Source organism: Neofelis nebulosa, chromosome 4 (assembly GCF_028018385.1).
Source record: "Neofelis nebulosa isolate mNeoNeb1 chromosome 4, mNeoNeb1.pri, whole genome shotgun sequence".
NCBI lineage: Eukaryota > Metazoa > Chordata > Mammalia > Carnivora > Felidae > Neofelis > Neofelis nebulosa.
The window spans coordinates 33718616-33741637 of NC_080785.1; the positions used below are offsets into that span (position 1 = coordinate 33718616).

Genomic DNA, 23022 nt, shown 5'->3' on the forward strand with positions numbered 1-23022 from the left:
AGAAATAGGATATTGGGAGAGGGGGATCAAGTGTTCCAAGTGTGATTAACTGGGGAATATGGTTTAATTAAAATGGACCATCATATTAAATATCAGTATGTCTGAAAGGGAAGTGTTGTTGCATTGGTGGCATGGAAACATTCAGCTACTCCATGAGGATCGGGGTCTTCTAATTTGCTGTTGGCAGCTGTAAACAGCACTGTGTTCATTTGACCTGTGCTGTTTTTACCATATAATTCCAACTCGGTGGTGTTGGATTGTAATATTAGTTGTAGAAAGTGATCATTTTGTTTTCATGATTGCTGTTATGGTAGAGATTCTTAGGAATGAAATGCAACTGTTACAATAGAATATGTAGAACTGGGAAGTCAAACCAACCAAGATATCATGCTGGGTTAGAGAATAATGGAAAAGGTGGGTACAACTGTAAATTATGAAACATTCACAAGATAAATTTCCAGCAATTATAATCATCCAGAATATAGACCAAACTGAGAAATAAGTGAAAAAGAAGTCTAAGCATCGAGAAAAATAATTCTATTTCCTCCATAAAGAGGCCATTCTTAGGTACTAAGGTCAGGAGCTAATACTTTAGCATGTCCAAAACTAAAGGCACTGGTATAATACAGCTGATATTCTCATTACACAAAGAAGCCTTAAATTGTGTCCTAGTTTTTAATTCACAGTAGATAGTCAATGAATCATTTCAGAGCAGGTGCATTAGTGAGAGGGACAACAAAATCAATAGACAGAATTCAAGACAAGATGAAAATAGGAGCACAGATTTCTAATTTCCAACCATCCTTACACAGATCCTAAACTTCCTCAGGAAAGAAAAAATTCAATAGACTATAAAGACTGTAAGGCATCATCCATTCATGGTCCTAGGAAGTGCCCAGCACATTTTCACCCCACCATAAGGAGCTCAAAACCATTCCCGACACTGAAGAGTACATAGCACTGCCTGTGAAACCAGAGCAGATGAGTAAGAATGAAGGATAACTCTGAAATCAGCAGTAAATTAGTAAGCCAGTAAGTAAGTAAATAAACAAATACCTATTTAAAACTATGAAATGAATACTAGATTTGGAATTTAATTCATAAATGGATTTTTAAGTAAGGGACACATGGGATTAATAAAATGAATGAACGGAAAGAAAAAGATGTGAAAGACACAGAAGAAATCAAAGTAGGAGGACTCAGTGTGTACTCACATATTGAGATAAGAGAAAAAGAAACAAATATCTAAGGGTTTTGAAGCTTAAAAGAGAAGAATTTGGTATCTTAAAATATATAGGCTTCTGTTTAATGAAAAAATAAGTCATTCACCTAAACATGGAGATAAGTAGGATGTGAAGACAGTCTTTCTCTACCTCGTTTGACTTGTTTCTCCTCCTTTGTAAATTCAAAACTAGGAAGGAATTTAAGGTTTCTATGTGTAATGAGAAAATCAAATATATTAAACCAGTGCCTTTAGTTTTACACACAGTTCTAAATTATTAACTCTAAATTATTTGTTCTAAGTTAATCTGATCTCAGTGCCTAAGGAATGGCCTGAGCAAATTTGTCATGTAACGTCCATTTCCAGTATGCCAATCTGAAGCACAGAATTTGAGTACTAAAAGTGACCATCATCAGATTTCTCTACCTCATGTTACAGGTTAGAAACAGAATCCAGATCTTCCATTTTCATTATACAATGTTCCAATCCAGAAAGCAAATTTTCCAGAATGTTATTAAATGTTAGGAAATAGAGTAAATAGAAATTAAATTGTTTAAAGGAAATGTACAGGCAATGCTTTATCCTGTGCAAAAATCTGTTCCTATAATGTTGTGACTTGAATAAATTTATTTAATGTGAATATAATTAAGTATAACAAAGAACCTCACAATATAGAGGATTTTTTTAATAATAAAACTGTGGTGAATGAATGATTAAAAAAATTTTTTTTTGAGAGAGAGAGCAAGTGTGAGTGGGGCAGAGAGAGAGAGAGAGAGAGAGAGAGAGAGAAAATTCCACGCCCAGTGCAGAGCCCCACGTGGGACATGATCACCACTGTGATATCATGACCTGAGCCAAAATGAAGAGTAAGACACTTACCAACTGAGCCACCCAGGCACCCTTGAGTTTTTAATAAAATCAAAACTAATCAGATTTTTACTGTATTTGACAATCATATGTTATGCTTCCTTAGTGTGAAGCCCTCTTATAAATAAAATAGGAAAATTAAATAAATAAAAGAGTTTTGCCTAAGTACTTGTGAAACCACAACTAAGTAACTTCCACATTGGAAACTGAGTGGAAACTATTCACACTGCCATAACAGAAAGGATTTGAGAGTCATCACATGTGTTTAAAAAGTGTTAATTTAGGGGCGCCTGGGTGGCGCAGTCGGTTAAGCGTCCGACTTCAGCCAGGTCACGATCTCGCGGTCCGTGAGTTCGAGCCCCGCGTCGGGCTCTGGGCTGATGGCTCAGAGCCTGGAGCCTGTTTCCGATTCTGTGTCTCCCTCTCTCTCTGTCCCTCCCCCGTTCATGCTCTGTCTCTCTCTGTCCCAAAAATAAATTAAAAAACGTTGAAAGAAAAAAAAAAAAAAAAAGTGTTAATTTATAAAATAGGTATTTAAAAACCATTTTTCCCAGAGGATTTCTGAAGTGAGCTTCATACTGATTCAGAAAATAATAAACTACAAAACTAAAAAAATTTATCAAGGGCCAATATTTGTGAATGTTGCAATCATGTCAAAATGCCCAAGTCCAGTTTGTACCTAATTTAACAATACCATATTTGGGGCCAGTCATTTACACACTTACAACAAATATACAGCATTTAAAGAAAGACACGGGAAATGCTCCTTCAAATGCATGAACCCCAGGCACTGATTAAAGAATTCCAGCAGCTGCTGATGAGTTATTTCCCCAAACAAAGTAACTGCAGGAAATCCAATATGCTAAAGTTCACATGGAACAGTTCATGTATTTAATTGTGCCAATCATTTCAGATGAGGCAAACTGACAACCTGGTTTTTCTGTACCTGCCAATGTCAGTTGTGTATACACACAAGTGTGGTAGCCCTTTTTTTGTTTTATAGGCCCTTTCAAATAAAGTGTTATTACTGAGGGAAGAGGGTGAAAGGGGTGTAGGGAGAGAATTACTCATCCTAAGATGGGCTGCAATATTCCAGTTGTCTCTCCAAGGAGATCACTGAGACTGGCATTTGCTTGACCTAAGCCAGACAGGAAGCTGTTTTTTTTTTTTTTTTAAAGTTATGTTTATGACATAGTTGGTTAAGAGTGCAGTACAGGAAGCTGTTTTCAAACCTGGTCCAATAGCCAAAGTCATTAACTCACAATTCTCCTTAAATCCTGCCACTTATGGAATCCTAATGTGCATCCCCTAGGTCTAGGTCACCTTTATCTCCCTCTCCTCCTTTCTTCGCACTTTCACCTCCAATCACCCCACCACCAGGACACATGTTCAGAGCCAGGCTACCTGCTCTGGTGGCCTCTTCAGATCTGTCACCCAGGAATAGTCCTCACTTGTCCTGGATTTTTCTTTCCCCTCGCCCCTGCTTGAAAGTGTATCTGTCCCTGTATTACTGTTCTTACTGTGAGGTTGCTGGCTAGCTAATCTGGGCCAACGTGTTCCTGGATAAGATTGGTTGAAACTGTAGCCCATCAAGGAATAGATCTTCATTTTTCACATGGGCCCTTTGGAGGTAGGTGATTTACATCAAACAGTAATGCCAATGTCAGAAATGTCATACTGTGGACAGTGATTTGTGGACAGATGCTCTATTATACCTTTCAAACCATTCCCAAGTAGATAGCTATTACATCTAAATGTGGAATTGCCTTAGGTTTAGGTCAAATAAACAGTTCTGACTTATCACTGAATTTACTAAATTTATGCCTATTTTGAGGACTTTTGATATTAACAAAATTTATATAATAGACAGGACTTCAACTCTCAATCAAATGAAAACAAAACTTACCTCTTTTTCTAATCATTTTTGAAAGTACAGCAAACGTAAAGATACTAATTATTTTGACAAACCTGGATGAAGTCAAATATGGTAAGAGGCAGAAGATCATCCAAAATTGCTATATCTTTGGAGAATCTGTTAAGAATCCCACCTGTAATATAAAAGAAGATAGATTCCTCAAAAAACAGTAATCTCAAAAGGACAAAAATATTTGATAAGTTGGGATCATAGCAGAAGCATTCAAAAGTCAAATAAGAATTAGCATGTAATAAGATAAATAAGGTCTTAGAAAATTTTAGTGTTGCACAAAGATTCTAAGTAACTGTATTCAAGTGATTGTCTCCTAATTTTAAACCTTTATAAAATGTAGCTTCCTGTAAGATTCATTCTACTACTATCTTACACTTGCATGCTTGAATTTAATGATAACTTATTGGATTTGTTATCGTATTCCATCTGTATTCCATAATGCATGGCTCTCCCTCTCCTCTGACTGGTATACCTTCCTGACACACCTCTTTAGAACCCACAGCTACTGTTAATTTCTGCCTGCCCGTTATGTGGACCTCCTTTGCCATGCTTGCTCTTTCTACCCTCTTCACTGGCAATCTAAGCTTCAGCCTGTCTTCTGAATTCCAGACTCATGTTTGTAAGTCTGATAATGTTTTCCTTCAATGAAAATAAGTTATGTATGGAGTGTTTACTCTATGTCAGGCATAATGCTAGGCACTGAGATAACAGAGGTGAATAAGATGAGCTCCTTGCCTTTAAGGAATTCATTTTCTAGCGGGAGTTAAAGACATAATTTGATAAAACATAATACTGTACAAAGTGATATTGAATATTATCATTCAGCCCCCCAGCCCCCACCATTAACTGTAAGATAGAGTCTAAAACTCTTAGTTTAATATTTAATGCCTTCCATAATCTGGCCTTAAACCACCTACCAAATATAGGCTTCCCCTACACAAACATTCTGTTTATCCATTAAATTGGTCTATTCTTTATGCTCTACACTTTCCTAGCTCCCTGCCTTTTCCATATAGTTCCCTTTGCCTGAAAACCTTTCCCCTCATCTCTACTCATCAAAATCTATGTCTCCTTCCTGGCCTAATTCAAATGTCTCGCCGACAAGGAGGCATCAATGTTTGCACCAGTTCAAGCAAATCTCTTTCTCCTCTGGACATACCTAATACCTTTAATATATCTTGTCAGGAACTCTGTTGTAATGACTATATCCACATCTTGTATCACAGTCACTTGTTCATGTCTTACCTCTATTTCTCGATTGTAAATTGTTAGAGGTCAATGGGGCCATGGCACACTTAGTTTGTATCCCTCACAGCCCTCAGCAAAAAGTCTTATATGTAGGAATTATTCAATGAATATTTATTGATTTAAGGCACTATCACTAGCCTTTAACAATAATATGTTCTTTAGCATATTTAATTAAACATATTTGTATATCTTTCCATAAATAAAGAATTGAAAAAAAAGTCTATGGATTTATACTGTTTAGAAAATGAAAGTTCACTTTGGTGAAAAGAATATCATTCTGGTGCTTACTGTATTTCAAATGGTAGTGTTCCATCAAAGTTATCAATTCACATTTTCATCTATTCAACATAGTCTACTGAGCACCTACTACGTGTCCATGTGTCTTAAGGTTATTTAAATAGTGACATAGAAAAATTGGGTAAGGAGTCAAAATCAAGGTCAATGTACAATTGGAGAGGGCACATGTGGGAGAAACTCAAGTGCACATACAAGGCATAGAAGCATCGGTTGCTGCCCAGTATAGCAGAGAATATTTAGGCAAAATAATGAGAACAAATGAATCATAAGTCAGTTATAGTAATGGTTTTTAAAAGAAAGCATAATCCTTGCATAGAGAAATTGGGGGGGGGGCAGAGGTGGAAAAAGAACATGTAGATGTTGTAAGAGCATTTTGTTATTTCTTATGCATCCTGTTCTCCTGTCTTGGTAAATAAGACAAATTAGAAAACGAAATGAAATACCATGTGACTTCACTCATATGTAGAATTTAAAAGGCAAAACAAACTAACACGGGGGGAGAAAAGAGAGACAAACCAAGAAATAGACTTTTAACTATAGGGAACAAACTGATGATATGAGAGGGGAGGTCAGGGGTGGGATGGATTAAATGGGTGATGGGCTTTAAGGAGCGTTCTTCCTAAGATGAGCAATGGGTGTTATATGTAAGTGATGAATCACTAAATTCTACACCTAAAACTAATATCACACTGTATGTTAACTAACTGGAATTCACATAAAAACTTGGAAGTAAAAAAAGAAAAGAAAAAAAGAAAATGAAATAAATGAGGGGGCCCTGGCTGACTCAAGTTCGTGGAGTGTGCAACTCTTGATCTCCAGGTTGTGGGTTCGAGCCCCACATTGGGTGCAGAGATTTCTTAAAACTAACCAAATCTTAAAAAAAAAAAAAAGAAAATGAGGGGTGCCAGGGTGGCTCAGTCGGTTAAGCACTGACTTCAGCTCAGGTCATGATCTCATGATTTGTGAGTTCCAGCCCTGCCTAGGGCTCTGTGCTGACAGCTCAGAGCCTACCGCCTGCTTTGGATTCTGTGTCTCCCTCTCTCTCTGCTCCCTCCCCTGCTCATGCACTCTCTCTCTCTCTCTCTCTCTCTCTCTCTCTCTCTCTCTCTCTCAAAAATAAACATTTTTTAAAAAGGCATTAAAAAAAAACAAAATGAACTTAATGGTAATCATTTAAATATGAAATAGAGAAGGTTCAAGACCAACTGTGAGCAGTGTATAAAGGAATGAGGAGCCCTGGAAAGTAAAGACGTGAAAAGGAAAGTGCACCCCCTATGGGAACAAGGCCCCATAGAAAGGAAAAACATTAGAGACCTAACATTTATTTCACATTGGCTCTATAAAGACAAGTAGGTTGCCTTGTTGAATTCTCATAATGATCCTCTCAGATAATTATTCTTTTCTCCATTTCACATTGTGGAGGCAAGGCTCAGAAGAGCAACAAGCCTATGTTTATCACTTGTATGGGGCCAAGCCAATGCCTATGGCTTGGAGCCACTGCTCCATTACATCTCACCATCCAATTCTGACTGCTGGAAACTGGGGCAAATTTCCTAACTTCTCTGGGTTTCAGTTTTTCTATAAAAAGGTGAAATTATTGAATCAAGGTAATTTGACATTCTCTTTTACCTCAAAAATTTCTTAGCTCTAAAACAGGATAACAATGAATATACTCAAATGAGTCAAGGCTTTAGTGACACACAAAGACTTCAAAATAAATAGAAAGAAGATCTTTCTGAATACTGACACTGACATTTTGTTACCCAGATAAAAATGATATATATTTATTATCTTGAGATCTTTAGATAGAAATCGCTCTAAAAATCTCAATCTTGGAACTTATTATTTGCTTTATAATTAAATATTTCTGTGTCTACCTCCTCTCCCTTGTCTGTGAGTTTTTCCAAGTCAAAAACTGTACCTTTTGCATCTTTTCATGCCAACCTCTGGCTTAGTGCCACACAAAGCAAGTTCTCCATAACCTTTCATATTTACCTTTTTCTTTTGATGAGAACATTTAAGTTTTACTCTTAGCAAATTTCAATTATATAATACAGTGTTTTCAATTAGAGTCACCATGTTATACACCCTAGTTCCTCAGACCTTATTCATCTTATAACTGAAAGCTGTTCCCTTTTACCAACCTCTATGATTGCGCAAAAATACTTTACAAATACATTTGGGATTTATTCCTCTCCCACCCACCACCAAAAACAAAACAAACAAAAATAACCCCAAACGTTGGAAAAAATTTATTTGATCATCTTTGAATAGTTACATGAAACTAGATTATTCTGTCCCCATCAAGAAACTTCATCAGTAAAAGAATTTTCTATTTTCCTTGGTCACTTCAAATCTGCTTCTCTTTTAAACAATACTATACATTGGCAACGAGATACCTGAAAAAGGGCTAGAGCAAATATCTGAATAGAAAAGGACAATGAACCCAGAAAGGCCTGTTTCTGTTGCTACACTCTCAGCAGCATCACGGTCTAACAAACTAAGCTACTCTAATCAGCTAAGACAGAAACATGGAGCAATAATGTCTGGTAGCCTACAATTTCTAGGAAATGTGCATGCGGGTCATAAGGAAGTTCAACAAAGGGCAGATGCTTCCATCAAAAGCCAACGCTACCATTAAAAAAAAACCCAGGGAAATTGTAGGACCTTTTGCTTGTGGATCAGCAGTTTCATTTTGTATGCCTAGTCAAATACCTGCTTTCAACGTGTTGAGGGTTGACACAGGTGCTTGAAGAACAGAATGTAACATTTTGTGGTGTAAAATTTTCGACACTGTGATTAGAGTATGCACCAGTGGTAAACCTCTGAAGAATCCCAGAGCAAGCAAAGTGTCAGCTACTCCCACATAAATATAAAAGACATAATATGTGCTGGTATTGGTGAAGATCACTGCATAACTGCTATTTATACTCTTAGTACTATTCCCTTTGTCTTGAGAAGGCATTCTGCAAAGCAAAAAGAAATTGTTATTTGGCAACCAAACTTTCCCGCTGGATTTCCAATACATGTAAACAAAACTGAACTTGAGTCTGAAGAAACACAACATATTTCATTAGCGTTAAATTATGCCTTTAATCTCATGGACTCACTACTGCAGCAAAGTAGTCAGTTTTTTCACCATTGAAAGAGATAGGATTGTTATTACACAGTCAGAAAAAATACCAAATGTAAAATTCTGTTTTCAATATTTTTATTGCATTTTATGGAAACTAAACACAACTAAATCCTTTAGGAACTGACAAACAGCTGCAGAAACAGCACATGCTCACAATTTTAAACAAGAGAACTTAATTTTCCATTTCTATAATACTATGGGGAAATGAACTTTTATTCATTATTCAATATTCTTTAATAAGATCCAAATAATCAATAGAAACAAAATATAATCTGCAATAGAACATGGAATACTCACTGTCTAAGCAGCCACAACACAACCAAAGAAACAGCCACCTGGAATAAAACAATACACACTTAATTTTTCCCAACATCTCTACCTATTCATCCCAGACCCAGCTCTAATTCCACCATGACACACAGCAAAATACACAATTTCTTTTTCCTTTCCTTTGCTTTCCTGGTCCAGCAGCTATAATAATTGCCCTAAAAATCATCCTTTGTGGTGAGAACATGTTAAGTTAGTGGAATTCAAATTTCACTGCATTAAATACTTTGCCATTTCTCTCTCTCATTCAACAGAAACTATTCATTGAATCTCACAGGAGAGCAAAATTTAATCTTTTAAATAATAAACTTTGTTCTAGGGATCCTGGGAAGATGGCGGAGTAGGAGGACGCTGGGTTCACCGCACCTCCTGCTGATCACTTAGATTCCACCTACACCTGCCTAAAGAACCCAGAAAACCGCCAGAAGATTAGCAGAATGGAGTCTCTGGAGCCAAGCGCAGACGAGAGGCCCACGGAAGAAGGGCCCCTCCCGAAGCAGATCTCCGAAGGAAAAGCGAGCTGAGCCTGCCCCTCCCGCCCCTGTGCACCTTGACAATCCACCCCAGCTAATACGCCAGATCCCCAGCACCACAAGCCTGGCAGTTTGCAAGTAGCCCAGACGGGCCACGCTACCCCACAGTGAATCCTGCCCCTAGGAGAGGGGAAAAGAAGGCACACACCAGTCTGACTGTGGCCCCAGCGGTGGGCTGGAGCAGACATCAGGTCTGACTGCGGCCCCACCCACCAACGCAAGTTATTCAAGACAGCACAGGGGAAGTGCCCCCCAGTCCCGCAACACTCCAGGGACTATCCAAAATGATGAAACGGAAAAATTCCCCTCAGAAAAAAGTCCAGGAAATAACAACAGCTAACAAACTGATCAAAAATGATTTAAACAATATAACAGAAAGTGAATTTAGAATAATAGTCATAAAATTAATCACTGGGCTTGAAAACAGTATAAAGGACAGCAGAGAATCTCTTGCTACAGAGATCAAGGGACTAAGGAACAGCCAGGAGAGCTAAAAAATGCTATCAACGAGTTGCAAAATAAAATGGAGACAACTACGGCTCGGATTGAAGAGGCAGAGGAGAGACTAGGTGAACTAGAATATAAAATTATGGAAAAAGAAGAAGCTGAGAAAAAGAGAGATAAAAAAATCCAGGAGTATGAGGGGAAAATTAGAGAACTAAGTGATGCACTAAAGAGAAATAATATAGGCATAATTGGTATTCCAGAGGAGGAAGAGAGAGGGAAGGGTGCTGAAGGTGTACTTGAAGAAATAATAGCTGAGAACTTCCCGGATCTGGGGAAGAAAAAAGGCATTGAAATACAAGAGGCACAGAGAACTCCCTTCAGAGATAACTTGAATCGATCTTCTTCACGACATATCATAGTGAAACTGGCAAAATACAAGGATAAAGAGAAAATTCTGAAAGCAGCTAGAGATAAACGTGCTCTAACATATAAAGGGAGACCTATAAGACTCGTGACCGATCTCTCTACTAAAACTTGGCAGGCCAGAAAGGAATGGCAGGAGATCTTCAATGTGATAAACAGAAAAAATATGCAGCTGAGAATCCTTTATGCAGCAAGTCTGTCATTTAGAATAGAAGGAGAGATAAAGGTCTTCCCAAACAAAAACTGAAGGAATTTGTCACCACTAAACCAGCCCTACAAGAGATCCTAAGGGGGATCCTGTGAGACAAAGTACCAGAGACATCGCTACAAGCATGAAACCTAAGGACATCACAATGACTCTAAACCCATATCTTTCTATAATAACACTGAATGTAAATGGACTAAATGCGCCAACCAAAAGACATAGGGTATCAGAATGGATAAAAAAACAAGACCCATCTATTTGCTGTCTACAAGAGACTCATTTTAGACCTGAGGACACCTTCAGATTGAAAGTGAGGGGATGGAGACTATTTATCATGCCACTGGAAGTCAAAAGAAAGCTGGAGTAGCCATACTTATATCAGACAAACTAGACTTTAAATTAAAGACTGTAACAAGAGATGAAGAAGGGCATTATATACTAATCACAGGGTCTATCCATCAGGAAGAGCTAACAATTATAAATGTCTATGCGCCAAATACAGGAGCCCCCAAATATATAAAACAATTACTCACAAACATAAGCAACCTTATTGATAAGAATGTGGTAATAGCAGGGGACTTTAACACTCCACTTACAGAAATGGATAGATCATCTAGACACACGGTCAATAAAGAAACAAGGGCCCTGAAAGATACATTGGATCAGATGGACTTGACAGATATATTTAGAACTCTGCATCCCAAAGCAACAGAATATACTTTCTTCTCGAGTGCACATGGAACATTCTCCATGATAGATCACATACTGGGTCACAAAACAGCCCTTCATAAGTATACAAGAATTGAAATCATACCATGCATACTTTCAGACCACAATGCTATGAAGCTTGAAATCAACCACAGGAAAAAGTCTAGAAAACCTCCAAAAGCATGGAGGTTAAAGAACACCCTACTAAAGAATGAATGGGTCAACTAGGCAATTAGAAAAGAAATTTAAAAATATATGGAAACAAACGAAAATGAAAATACAACAATCCAAACGCTTTGGGATGCAGCGGAGGCAGTCCTGAGAGGAAAATACATTGCAATCCAGGCCTATCTCAAGAAACAAGAAAAATCCCAAATACAAAATCTAACAGCACACTCAAAGGAAATAGAAGCAGAACAGCAAAGACAGCCTAAATTCAGCAGAAGAAGACAAATAATAAAGATCAGAGCAGAAATAAACAATATAGAATCTAAAAAAACTGTAGAGCAGATCAATGAAACCAAGAGTTGGTTTTTTGAAAAAATAAACAAAATTGATAAACCTCTAGCCAGACTTCTCAAAAAGAAAAGGGAGATGACCCAAATAGATAAAATCATGAATGAAAATGGAATGATTACAACCAATCCCTCAGAGATACAAACAATTATCAGGGAATACTATGAAAAATTATATGCCAACAAACTGGACAACCTGGAAGAAATGGACAAATTCCTAAACACCTACATGCTTCCAAAACTCAATCAGGAGGAAATAGAAAGCTTGAACAGACCCATAACCAGCGAAGAAATTGAATCAGTCATCAAAAATCTCTCAACAAATAAGAGTCCAGGACCAGATGGCTTCCCAGGGGAATTCTACCAGACGTTTAAAGCAGAGATAATACCTATCCTTCTCAAGCTATTCCAAAAAAGAGAAAGGGAAGGAAAACTTCCAGACTCACTTTACGAAGCCAGTATGACTTTGATTCCTAAACCAGACAGAGACCCAGTATAAAAATAGAACTACAAGCCAATATCCCTGATGAATATGGATGCAAAAATTCTCAATAAGATACTAGCAAATCGAATTCAACAGCATATAAAAAGAATTATTCACCATGATCAAGTGGGATTCATTCCTGGGATGCAGGGCTGGTTCAACATTCACAAATCAATCAATGTGATACATCACATTAATAAAAGAAAAGATAAGAACCATATGATCCTGTCAATCGATGCAGAAAAGGCCTTTGACAAAATTAAGCAACCTTTCTTAATAAAAACCCTCGAGAAAGTCGGGATAGAAGGAACACACTTAAAGATCATAAAAGCCATTTATGAAAAGCCCACAGCTAACATCATCCTCAATAGGGAAAAACTGAGAGCTTTTTCCCTGAGATCAGGAACACGATAAGGATGCCCACTCTCACCGCTGTTGTTTAACATAGTGTTGGAAGTTCTAGCATCAGCAATCAGACACCAAACGGAAATCAAAGGCATCAAAATTGGCAAAGATGAAGTTAAGCCTTCACTTTTTGCAGATGACATGATATTATACCTGGAAAATCCGATCGACTCCACCAGAAGTCTGCTATAACTGATACATGAATTCAACAAAGTTGCAGGATACAAAATCAATGTACAGAAATCAGTTGCATTCTTATACACTAATAATGAAGCAACAGAAAGACAAATAAAGAAACTGATCCCATTCACAATTGCACCAAGAACATAAAATACCTAGGAATAAATCTAACCAAAGATGTAAAAGATCTGTATGCTGAAAACTATAGAAAGCTTATGCAGGAAATTGAAGAAGATATAAAGAAATGGAAAACCATTCCGTGCTCATGGATTGGAAGAATATTGTCAAAATGTCAAAACTACCCAAAGCTATCTACACATTCAATGCAATCCCAATCAAAATTGCACCAGCATTCTTCTCGAAGCTAGAACAAGCAATCCTAAAATTTGTATGGAACCACAAAAGGCCCCGAATAGCCAAAGTAATTTTGAAGAAGAAGACCAAAGCAGGAGGCATCACAATCCCAGACTTTAGCCTCTACTACAAAGCTGTCATCATCAAGACAGCATGGTATTGGCACAAAAACAGACACATAGACCAATGGAAGAGAATAGAAGCCCCAGAACTAGACCCACAAACGTATGGCCAACTAATCTTTGACAAAGCAGGAAAGAATATCCAATGGAAAAAAGACAGTGTGTTTAACAAATGGTGCTGGGAGAACTGGACAGCAACATGCAGAAGATTGAAACTAGACCACTTTCTCACACCATTCACAAAAATAAACTCACAATGGATAAAGGACCTGAATGTGAGACAGGAAACCATCAAAACCCTAAAGGAGAAAGCAGGAGAAGACGTCTCTGACCTCAGTCATAGCAAGTTCTTACTTGACACATCCCCAAAGGCAAGGGAATTAAAAGCAAAAATGAACTACTGGGACCTTATGAAGATAAAAAGCTTCTGCACAGCAAAGGAAACAACCAACAAGACTAAAAGGCAACCAACGGAATGGGAAAAGATATTTGCAAATGACATATCAGACAAAGGGCTAGTATCCAAAATCTATAAAGAGCTCACCAAACTCCACACCCGAAAAACAAATAACCCAGTGAAGAAATGGGCAGAAAACATGAATAGACACTTCTCTAAAGAAGACATCTGGATGGCCAATAGGCACATGAAAAGATGCTCAACATCGCTCCTCATCAGGGAAATACAAATCAAAACCACCCTCAGATTTCACCTCTCGCCAGTCAGAGTGGCCAAAATGAACAAATCAGGAGACTATAGATGCTGGAGAGGATGTGGAGAAACGGGAACCCTCTTGCACTGTTGGTGGGAATGCAAACTGGTGCAGCCACTCTGGAAAACAGTGTGGAGGTTCCTCAAAAAATTAAAAATAGACCTACCCTATGACCCAGCAATAACACTGCTAGGAATTTACCCAAGGGATACAGGAGTACTGATGCATGGGGCACTTGTACCCCAATCTTTATAGCAGCACTTTCAATAATAGCCAAATTAAGGAAAGAGCCTAAATGTGCATCAACTGATGAGTGGATAAAGAAATTGTGGTTTATATACACAGTGGAGTACTACGTGGCAATGAGAAAGAATGAAATATGGCCCTTTGTAGCAACATGGATGGAACTAGAGAGTGTAATGCTAAGTGAAATAAGCCATACAGAGAAAGACAGATACCATATGATTTCACTCTTATGTGGATCCTGAGAAACTTAACAGAAACCCATGGGGGAGGGGACGGAAAACAGAAAGAGGTCAGAGTGGAAGAGAGCTAAAGCGTAAGAGACTCTTGAAAACTGAGAACAAACTGAGGGCTGATGGGGGGTGGGAGGGAGGGGAGGGTGGGTGATGGGTATTGAGGAGGGCACCTTTTGGGACGAGCACTGGGTGTTGTATGGAAACCAATTTGACAGTAAATTTCATATATTAAAAAAAAATAAAATAAATAAATAAATAAATAAATAAATAGAAGTATTATGGAAGTATAATACATGTCCACTTCACTAGGAATGTAAATCCAGTCAGGGCTTCTTTCTTAACAAAGAGAAGATAAATCATAAAGAAATAGGATACAGCAGTACTCTGACACATTTATTAAAAATTACAGAATGAGGGGCACCAGGGTGACTCAATTAATTAAGCGTCCGACTCTTGATTTCAACTCAGGTCTCAATGTCAGGATTTGTGAGTTCGAGCCCCGTATCTGGCTATGCACAGTCAGCTTGGGATTCTGTGCTTGGGATTCTCTCTCTCCCTCTCTCTCTCTGCCCCTCCCCCTGCTTGCACTCTCTGTCTAAAAGGTAAAATAAATATTTTTTACAAAATTACAGAATGAAAACACTAAACATAGGATCTTGAAATACTCCAGTCAACAATCCCCTCTGGTTGTTGTAAGAAGCAGGAAACTGTCTCCTACTCTATTATTTGCATTTCTTCTCTAACTACTCAGTAAATGCACTGCTCAGCAGAAGCACTAGAAAGACCAACATAATAGAAATTTTATAGCCAATATCCTTGAACTTATCTAAGAACTTAGAGAAAATAGTGCTCTGTAGTAGAAAAAAAATGGTATAAAAATAAAAAGGTAGACTGACTCCCTTATCAAAATAACATATTAATGATATATAGTAACGAACTGAATAAGTCAACAAGTCTTTTCCAGTTTAGCACTCTGAATAAAAACGGGAAGCATATTGAACCAACCCTATGAAATCATAAAATCTAAATTGAAGTATCGTGCCTCTGAAAACTAAAAATGGATAAATCACTGTCATTAAGGAAGAAATATCTTAACCTTTCTTCAGGTTTTCTAATCATGATGAACTAAAAGAACTAAACTATCTTCCTGGATTATCATCTGTACCATGATGCATACTAATGAGATACGTCAATATTAACGAGAAAAGGGCACACTGGTGTTAAGAAGCTTAGTCTAGAAGAAAAAGTGTAAATTTGGATTCAAAGAAGTTGACAGAATTCTGAACATTAGTGAATGACTTATGTAGCTATATAAATGTGCACATAATTAAAACAATTGCTATTTGTCTACTATCACCAAGGTTTTATTATTCAAAATTTTGAGAGCCAGTTCATTGACAATGGTCCCAGGACACTGGCCAAAAAGTCTCATCACATTATTTCTTGCCTAGAAAATGGCATTATCAATTGTTTTTCCCATTTTAAAAGATATTTTTTTGCAATAACTGTGGGAGCTCCACTAATAATTTATATCGTCTTGCAATTTAGTTTCTAACTTGAAGACAAAAGACCACTATCTTCGTGATTAAGTGAGCTAGTAATAATATACACATGTGCAGCAGCTCAGAGCTCAACCACTAATTAGTTAATTAATTATACACCATTTTGAAAGGTACATAAGTTCAATTCCATGGAGCTGCATAGGACAAAGGTCCTATAAATTAAAATAAATCATCACCACATTCAGATAGGCCCATTTTTTTCTTATGTAACATGTAACTCTATAAACTGAGGACAATTAAGAATGTGACCTTTAGATGCAGAGGTTTAAATCATCAACAGTCATGAAAGGCTGGTTTGAGATTAAATGTGGCATGGGAATAGGTTTCATTCACATTAAGGTTGGTCATTTGCATGACTGGCAGAGATTAATGAGGTAAATATAAAATACATTTCAAAGCAAATTTTATTACTCTTGTAATAAATAATACACTTATGTGAGAGTGTCAAATTACCCAACTCCATATTTTTGGAGTATAAAGTATATTATATAGTATATTATATATATATATATATATATATATATATTTGGAGTATTTTAAAGTATAAAAGGGATTATTGAACTTTCATTATATCTTGGTTATAGACTTGTTTACCTCAGACTATCTTGAGCTTAGTAATAATGGTATGACATTAAGGATATTAATGAGAACAGCAACTAGCATTGGTCACTATATGCCAAGCCCTACATTAAATGCTTTATAATCATGATGTCTCTTAACTCAAAAAAGGACCTGGGAAGCTGGTACTATATAACTCTATAAACTGAGGACAATTAAGAATGTGACCTTTAGATGCAGAGGTTTAAATCATCAACAGTCATGAAAGGCTGGTTTGAGATTAAATGTGGCATGCCACATTTTGCAGTCGCCATTTTGTAGATGAGGAAATTGAGGCTCAGTGTTGCTAACTACCTTGCTCCGTTTCATAGTGTTAACACAAGGTCACAGCCAAGTCAGTGTGACGCCATAGTTGGTATTGTACTATACTGCAACTCACATCAAGCTTCCATTTGGTTTATTAATTTAAATGATGGGGCAAAAAAAGAGATACCACCATAACTTAAAGATCAAATGGAAACTGATGGTTTACCGATGAAACAGTATGCACAACTTTTTGTTATATACTTTAAGATATTTAACACTATCTTACCTGGTCAGGGAGAAGTGATGATATTTTATGTAGACCCCTTCACTGAGGTTAGAAATATCCCAACAATAGGAAAAAACATGTAGCTGTAAGATTGGGTTTCAACTACATGTACATTTATACTGTCTCAGGAGAGGCGGCTCTTCACCTGAGTCACTCCCTCCCTGAAGACAGTATGGTCCTGTATGTTAGATTTAGTTTGTATATTGGGGCACAGCCTGTGGTGCTCCCTGAAATAAATATCTAGAGTAAGTAGTCATTCACAGGCTGAATCCAATCCACATGTGTGTTTTGTTGGGCCCATGTAGTGTTTCATTAGTTTGTTTTTATTTAATCAACTACCCACATTTAAAAATAGGAAAATTTTACAGAAAAAAACCTGGATTTCCATCTTATCTCAGTAAACAAGGACTTAGCAAAACTGATCTTAAATTCCCTCTTGGTAAGTCCTTTGCTGGTGCCGGGTTTCAGTTGGCCCCAGTAAACAACTGGAGGGTACATGCTTTCCATTCAGCCTCAAAGCCACTTCGCCCATAGACATTCTCTGCCAGGCCCCTTTTGGCATTTACGTGGCTGTTCCTCATTTAGAGAGAAGCCTCATCCACCATCCAGCTTTGAGAAGTTCTTATGTCCTCATGGGATTGTACTTGCAGCCTACTGTGCTGTTTGCACTTTCCTCCCTTGTTTTTTTAATGTGGTGCTGTGAAGGACAGCAGGGGTGGGCAAAGAGACCAAGATAGTGGTGCTGAATACAGACAAATTCTGTAAGCAAGAGGGCGATCTGGATCTCTGAAAGGATTGTTTCATATGGTTACTAAGCCATTAATACATATTTCATTCTGTGAAGACAAAGTCATTTAAAGGCGGTGATTCATCACTTGCATATTCAAAAATGCAATATCTAGAGCCAAATGAATTTAAAACTGAGTACAGAATAATTTTCACTGTTTAATTTCAATCCATATAATGTATATAAATCCATTCTTCTTTTTGTAGGTTTTGAACATCTCTACTAAAAGCTCTTCATATATAAAGAGCATATATACAATATATGGAAAGAGAGATAATCCTAGCATATATAAAGAGCATATATAAAATATGCTATGTATGAAAGAGTAAAATGGCAATAGAAGAATTATATGAATCTATACATATAATTATGTAATTTAAAATTACAAATATATTGGGGCGCCTGGGTGGCTCAGTCGGTTAAGCATCCAACTTCAGCTCAGGTCACGATCGTGGTCCATGAGTTCGAGTCCCATGTCAGGCTCTGTGCTGACAACTCAGAGCCTGGAGACTGCTTTGTATTCTGTCTCTCTCTCTCTCTCTCTCTCTCTCTCTCTCTCTCTCTGCCCTTCCCTTCCTCACACTCTCTCTCAAGACTAAATAAGCAAACAAAATTTAAAATTACAAATATACATATATATTTATGTGTGTGTATGTGTATGTGTGTGCATATCTATGTATATACCCTTCCAAACTATTCTTCATGTAACTTTAAATCACAGTAATATTTTACAACAGAAAATTCTTACCTCAGCCAGAAAAACAACTAAGCACCAAATTAGCACAAAAATCAAGCTCTTATGGACAGTAACATATCGAAGGTATGTGTTCCATGTTGTCACTGGTGGTATGCTCTCAACATCGTCAAAAAAGCACTCCTAAAAAAAAGAATCATGGTTACTATAAGGAGACAACACTGTTTCACACGACCATCGTGGTTTTATTTTGAATCCTGGAAATAAAGGAGTACTAGTATTCCTAGGTAAACAAATTTCAATAAATATAAACCACTATGAATGACATGGGTGATGTCACTCTATAACCAGTATAATGTCCACTGAAGCAACACAGCTTTTTGAAAAATGAGAAATGCTGTAAGTTTTCAAAATTCTGGAAGTATATCACTGATTATACAACTGTACCAGCTTCAGACAATTTCACCATTTTAATGTTTAACAGTGTCACACCTTTTATCAAATACATTGCACCATCAAACTGAATTTTCCTAGAACTCTTCTTGATTTAACTTATTTCTTCAGGGCTCCATGGACAAACAGTTTGGAATTTTGTTGGCTATAGAAGTTTGCTAATAGACATGAAGGCCAGCTGATGTTTGAAGGTTCCTCTCTCTTTCCAGATGTGACTTTTTTTTTAATGTTTATTTATTTTTGAGAGAGAGAGAGAGAGAGAGAGCAAGCAGAAGTGCGAGTGGGGGAGGGGCAGAGAGAGGGAGACACAGAATCCAAAGCAGGCTCTAGGCTCTGAGGTGTCAGCACAGAGCCCGATGTGGGGCTTGAACTCATGAACCACGAGATCATGACCTGAGCCAAAGTCAGATGCTTAACCGACTAAGCCACCCAAGCGCCCCATGACTTGTTATATAATTCTAATCTTCAGTATATTTCCCTGAAAATCTTTTTTTTTTTATATTTTTTCAATGTTTATTTATTTTTGAGAGAGTGAGAGAATGCGTGAGCACCTGCAAACACATATGAGCAGGAGAGGGCAGAGAGAGAGAGATTTAGAAAATCCCGAGCGGGCTCTGTGCTGACAGCAGAGAGCCCGATGTAAGGCTCAAACCCACAAACTGTGAGATAATGACCTGAGCCAAAGTCAGATGTTTAGCCGACTGAGCCGCTCAGGTGCCCCTCCCTGAAAGTTTTTATTTGTCCTTTGGTAAATGCGTTTCGAAAATTTGAGAAAGAGCAGCTCCAGATAGTCCCAAAGGAAAAGATACTTTTGTTTCTTTTGAAGTCAACAAAATTCATAAGAGAATCCCCAGGAACTCTAAAAGGGGTTCCTATGAAATCGGAACATAGCAAACTAATTAGATGTAAAGACTTTTCAGGGGTATAGCTCAGTGGTAGAGTATTTGACTAAGATGTAAAGATTTTTGGAAGCAAATAAACCTGGATTTAAATCTAAGCTCCACTATTGACTTCCTGGGAGCTGCCTGAGTTTAGGCAGCGGGACTTCTCTAAACTTTAGGGGTTTTTTAATCTGTAAATGAAGATATGTACTTTCTAGGGTAGTGGGGTGACTGACATTAGGAGTGATCAGTAAATAGTTAACTATTATCAAGGCATCTGGGCGGTTCAGTCAGTTAAGCATCTGGACTCTTGATTTCAGCTCAGGTCCTGATCTCAGGGTCCTGAGAATGAGCCCTACTTCAGGCTCTACACTGACAATGCAGAACCTGCTTGGGGTTCTCTCTCTCTTCCTCTCCCTCTGCCCCTCCCCTGCTCGTGCACATGCGCATATGTGCTCGCTCTCTCTCTCTCTCTCTCTCTCTCTTAAAATAAAGAAACTTTTTTTTTTAAAGGAACTATTATCAGTTACAGAGATCATTCTTTACAACTAAATTTATAGGCTTACATTTGAGAAATTCATTCAGATTGATATGAAACCATACAGAAAAACTATCCCTTAGAAAACCTTTGTAAAATTACAGAAATACTGAAAGTATGTATTTTAGATATCACCTTTGCTGTTCTCTCATTTTACAGAAGAGGAAAAATTGGTCCAAAGATGTGAACTGACTTGTACCCTAACCAAAATCATACTACTCTTAAATGATCTATGTACAAAATATGGCAATTCATTAAAATGCTGCCTGATTCATCCAAGGCACTTGAGGAATTTTTCTAATAAAACCCAAAACACAATAAACAAAACCCCTCCTCTTGTATATTGCTTCCTATTTGAAGAATAAAAGCATTTTATTCTTTAAAATGTAATATAAAAGGCTTTCTACCTGAAGGTTGGCATAGTATGTGTTGAGTTTCATAAACCTTCTTTAAGAGAAATCTGTCCAGAGAACAAACTTTAAAGCAAATTTAAAAGATAAAAGAAAGCCCACTCTAAATTAAGGTAAGACTGACGTGTAAGCCAGAATGTGAGTTAGTCCTGTCAAGAGACTAGATGCTTACATACCTTACATAGACTACTTGCATATGAAATACTTCTTGGCTTCTAAATAACTGAAGCTATTATTTGTTTATATATTTATTTATACTCCACTTCTTTCCACAGAGATTTTAAGGTAGTAACAAAGCAGATTCATTATAATTTATAATTTTTCTAATTGATTACTGGCCTAGTAAAGGACCCAATACTAGCCCTTACGTTATATTTTATAGGAAGATACATCCATGGCCAAAGGAAATAGTTCATTCTTGTACATTTTGAAGTTGCTTACATAATTTATGGACTCTGGACTTTCTGAATCTTAAAATAATCTCCACCTTAAACCCATTATTTGAGTAAGTTTTATATCACACTATATACTGCATTTCACTCAGTTGCACTCTGTTGCAAACAAAAAAACACTGATAATTTATACATACCTTTAAATCTTCTTCATTAATTTCTTCACTTACATCCAAGCCACTATCTAGAGATAATCGCCTTGAATATATATCCATTTCAGTTAAGTTTGTCTGAGGGGCCAGTGACATTTTTCGTGTGGATGCTGTTGTCCTTCGGTGAATGCTTTGACCTTGGTTCACAGAGGTCATCAGGTTCAGAACAGACTGCCTTCTTTGTCTCTGAAATGTGGGGCCAGCATTGACCATGTTGCTTCGAGGCAGGACAGCCTCTCCTTGCTCGCCATCTGGAACTAAGGACAGCCTTCTCTCTAAAGGCTCATCAGGATCTCCTTCGATGCCATTCATTTGTAATGGAGTCTTTTGAACAATTGAAAATTTCCTTATAGAGTTGATTGGATTAAGAATAGAGTTCTTCCTTTTTTCACCAAGCTCTCCAGTCTGTTTAAAAGATTGCTTTTTTGTTTCGTTCCAGGAGACGGCCGCATCTCCTTCCAATGAGAAACGCCGTAAAGTCTCAGTTATGATGGAATTTCTTCTTTCTGCACTAAACTGGTCAAAAGACTCATATCCCATAAGCTTGGAGCTGAAGTCAGGCCGTAGATTTTGTAATTCAGAAAATGTCCCATAAAAATAGCAGCTACCTTCATGTAAAATTAATATTTTGTCAGCTTTCTTTAAATGTTCCATCTTAGAAGTGACCAAAATCCTAGTTTTGTTAGCCATCAATTTACAGACACAGCTTTAACAATATAAAAAGATAAAAATAAGATATCAATTGTATAAGAATTTTATTACAAGTCTATATATTGCATTGTAACATTTTGTTAATGTATTCTTGTGTAAAACATCTATCATACAACGTCATTATTATACTTAAAATACCTCTAAAAGTAAAAATAGCAATTAATTTGGTGCCTCTTTAATTATTATAGCATGAAATATGTTATTGAATTATTAGAGTATGCTAGATCATAAAATTGAGTGTTAACAGACATAGAGTGAAATTAAATATCTGATATTAAATAAATGTTGGACTTTGAGCAAATTGGCAACCCTCTGTGTCTTGGTTTGTTCATACAGAAAATGAGAGAATTGTTAGATAACCTTTAAAGATCCCGGGGAAACGGGTGTATGCAATTCTGTGTCTTCTAAAATGTCAGAGCTTTCCTGTTCTTTACATTTTCTATTAATTTCCTTTTACATTTTAAGATGGCCACAAATTTAGTTCTCAAGAGCTTATATTAAGACTAATCTGATTTATTAAAAAAAAAAGCAACAAACCAGAGAACTGAATAATAAATTTAACCTTCCTCTAATATAATTTCCCTTTAGTCTAAAAAGAAATCCTGACTAGAACCATCTAAGAGAGGCCACTTTCTTTTAGATA

The 23022-nt window shown here is 37.1% G+C and overlaps 1 protein-coding gene across 2 annotated transcripts in view; it reads right to left on the bottom strand.

Moving 5' to 3' along the window:
• CFTR (CF transmembrane conductance regulator) overlaps positions 1-23022 on the bottom strand; it is a 184137-nt gene that overhangs the window by 61401 nt on the left and 99714 nt on the right. For both annotated transcript variants that reach the window (XM_058724499.1, XM_058724500.1), the window contains 5 exons: positions 21654-22374; positions 18837-18965; positions 8995-9032; positions 8277-8527; positions 4058-4137 (listed from right to left, as the gene is read on the bottom strand). In XM_058724499.1, the coding sequence (XP_058580482.1) occupies positions 4058-4137; positions 8277-8527; positions 8995-9032; positions 18837-18965; positions 21654-22374 (1219 nt within the window). The remainder of the gene's footprint in view (positions 1-4057; positions 4138-8276; positions 8528-8994; positions 9033-18836; positions 18966-21653; positions 22375-23022) is intronic.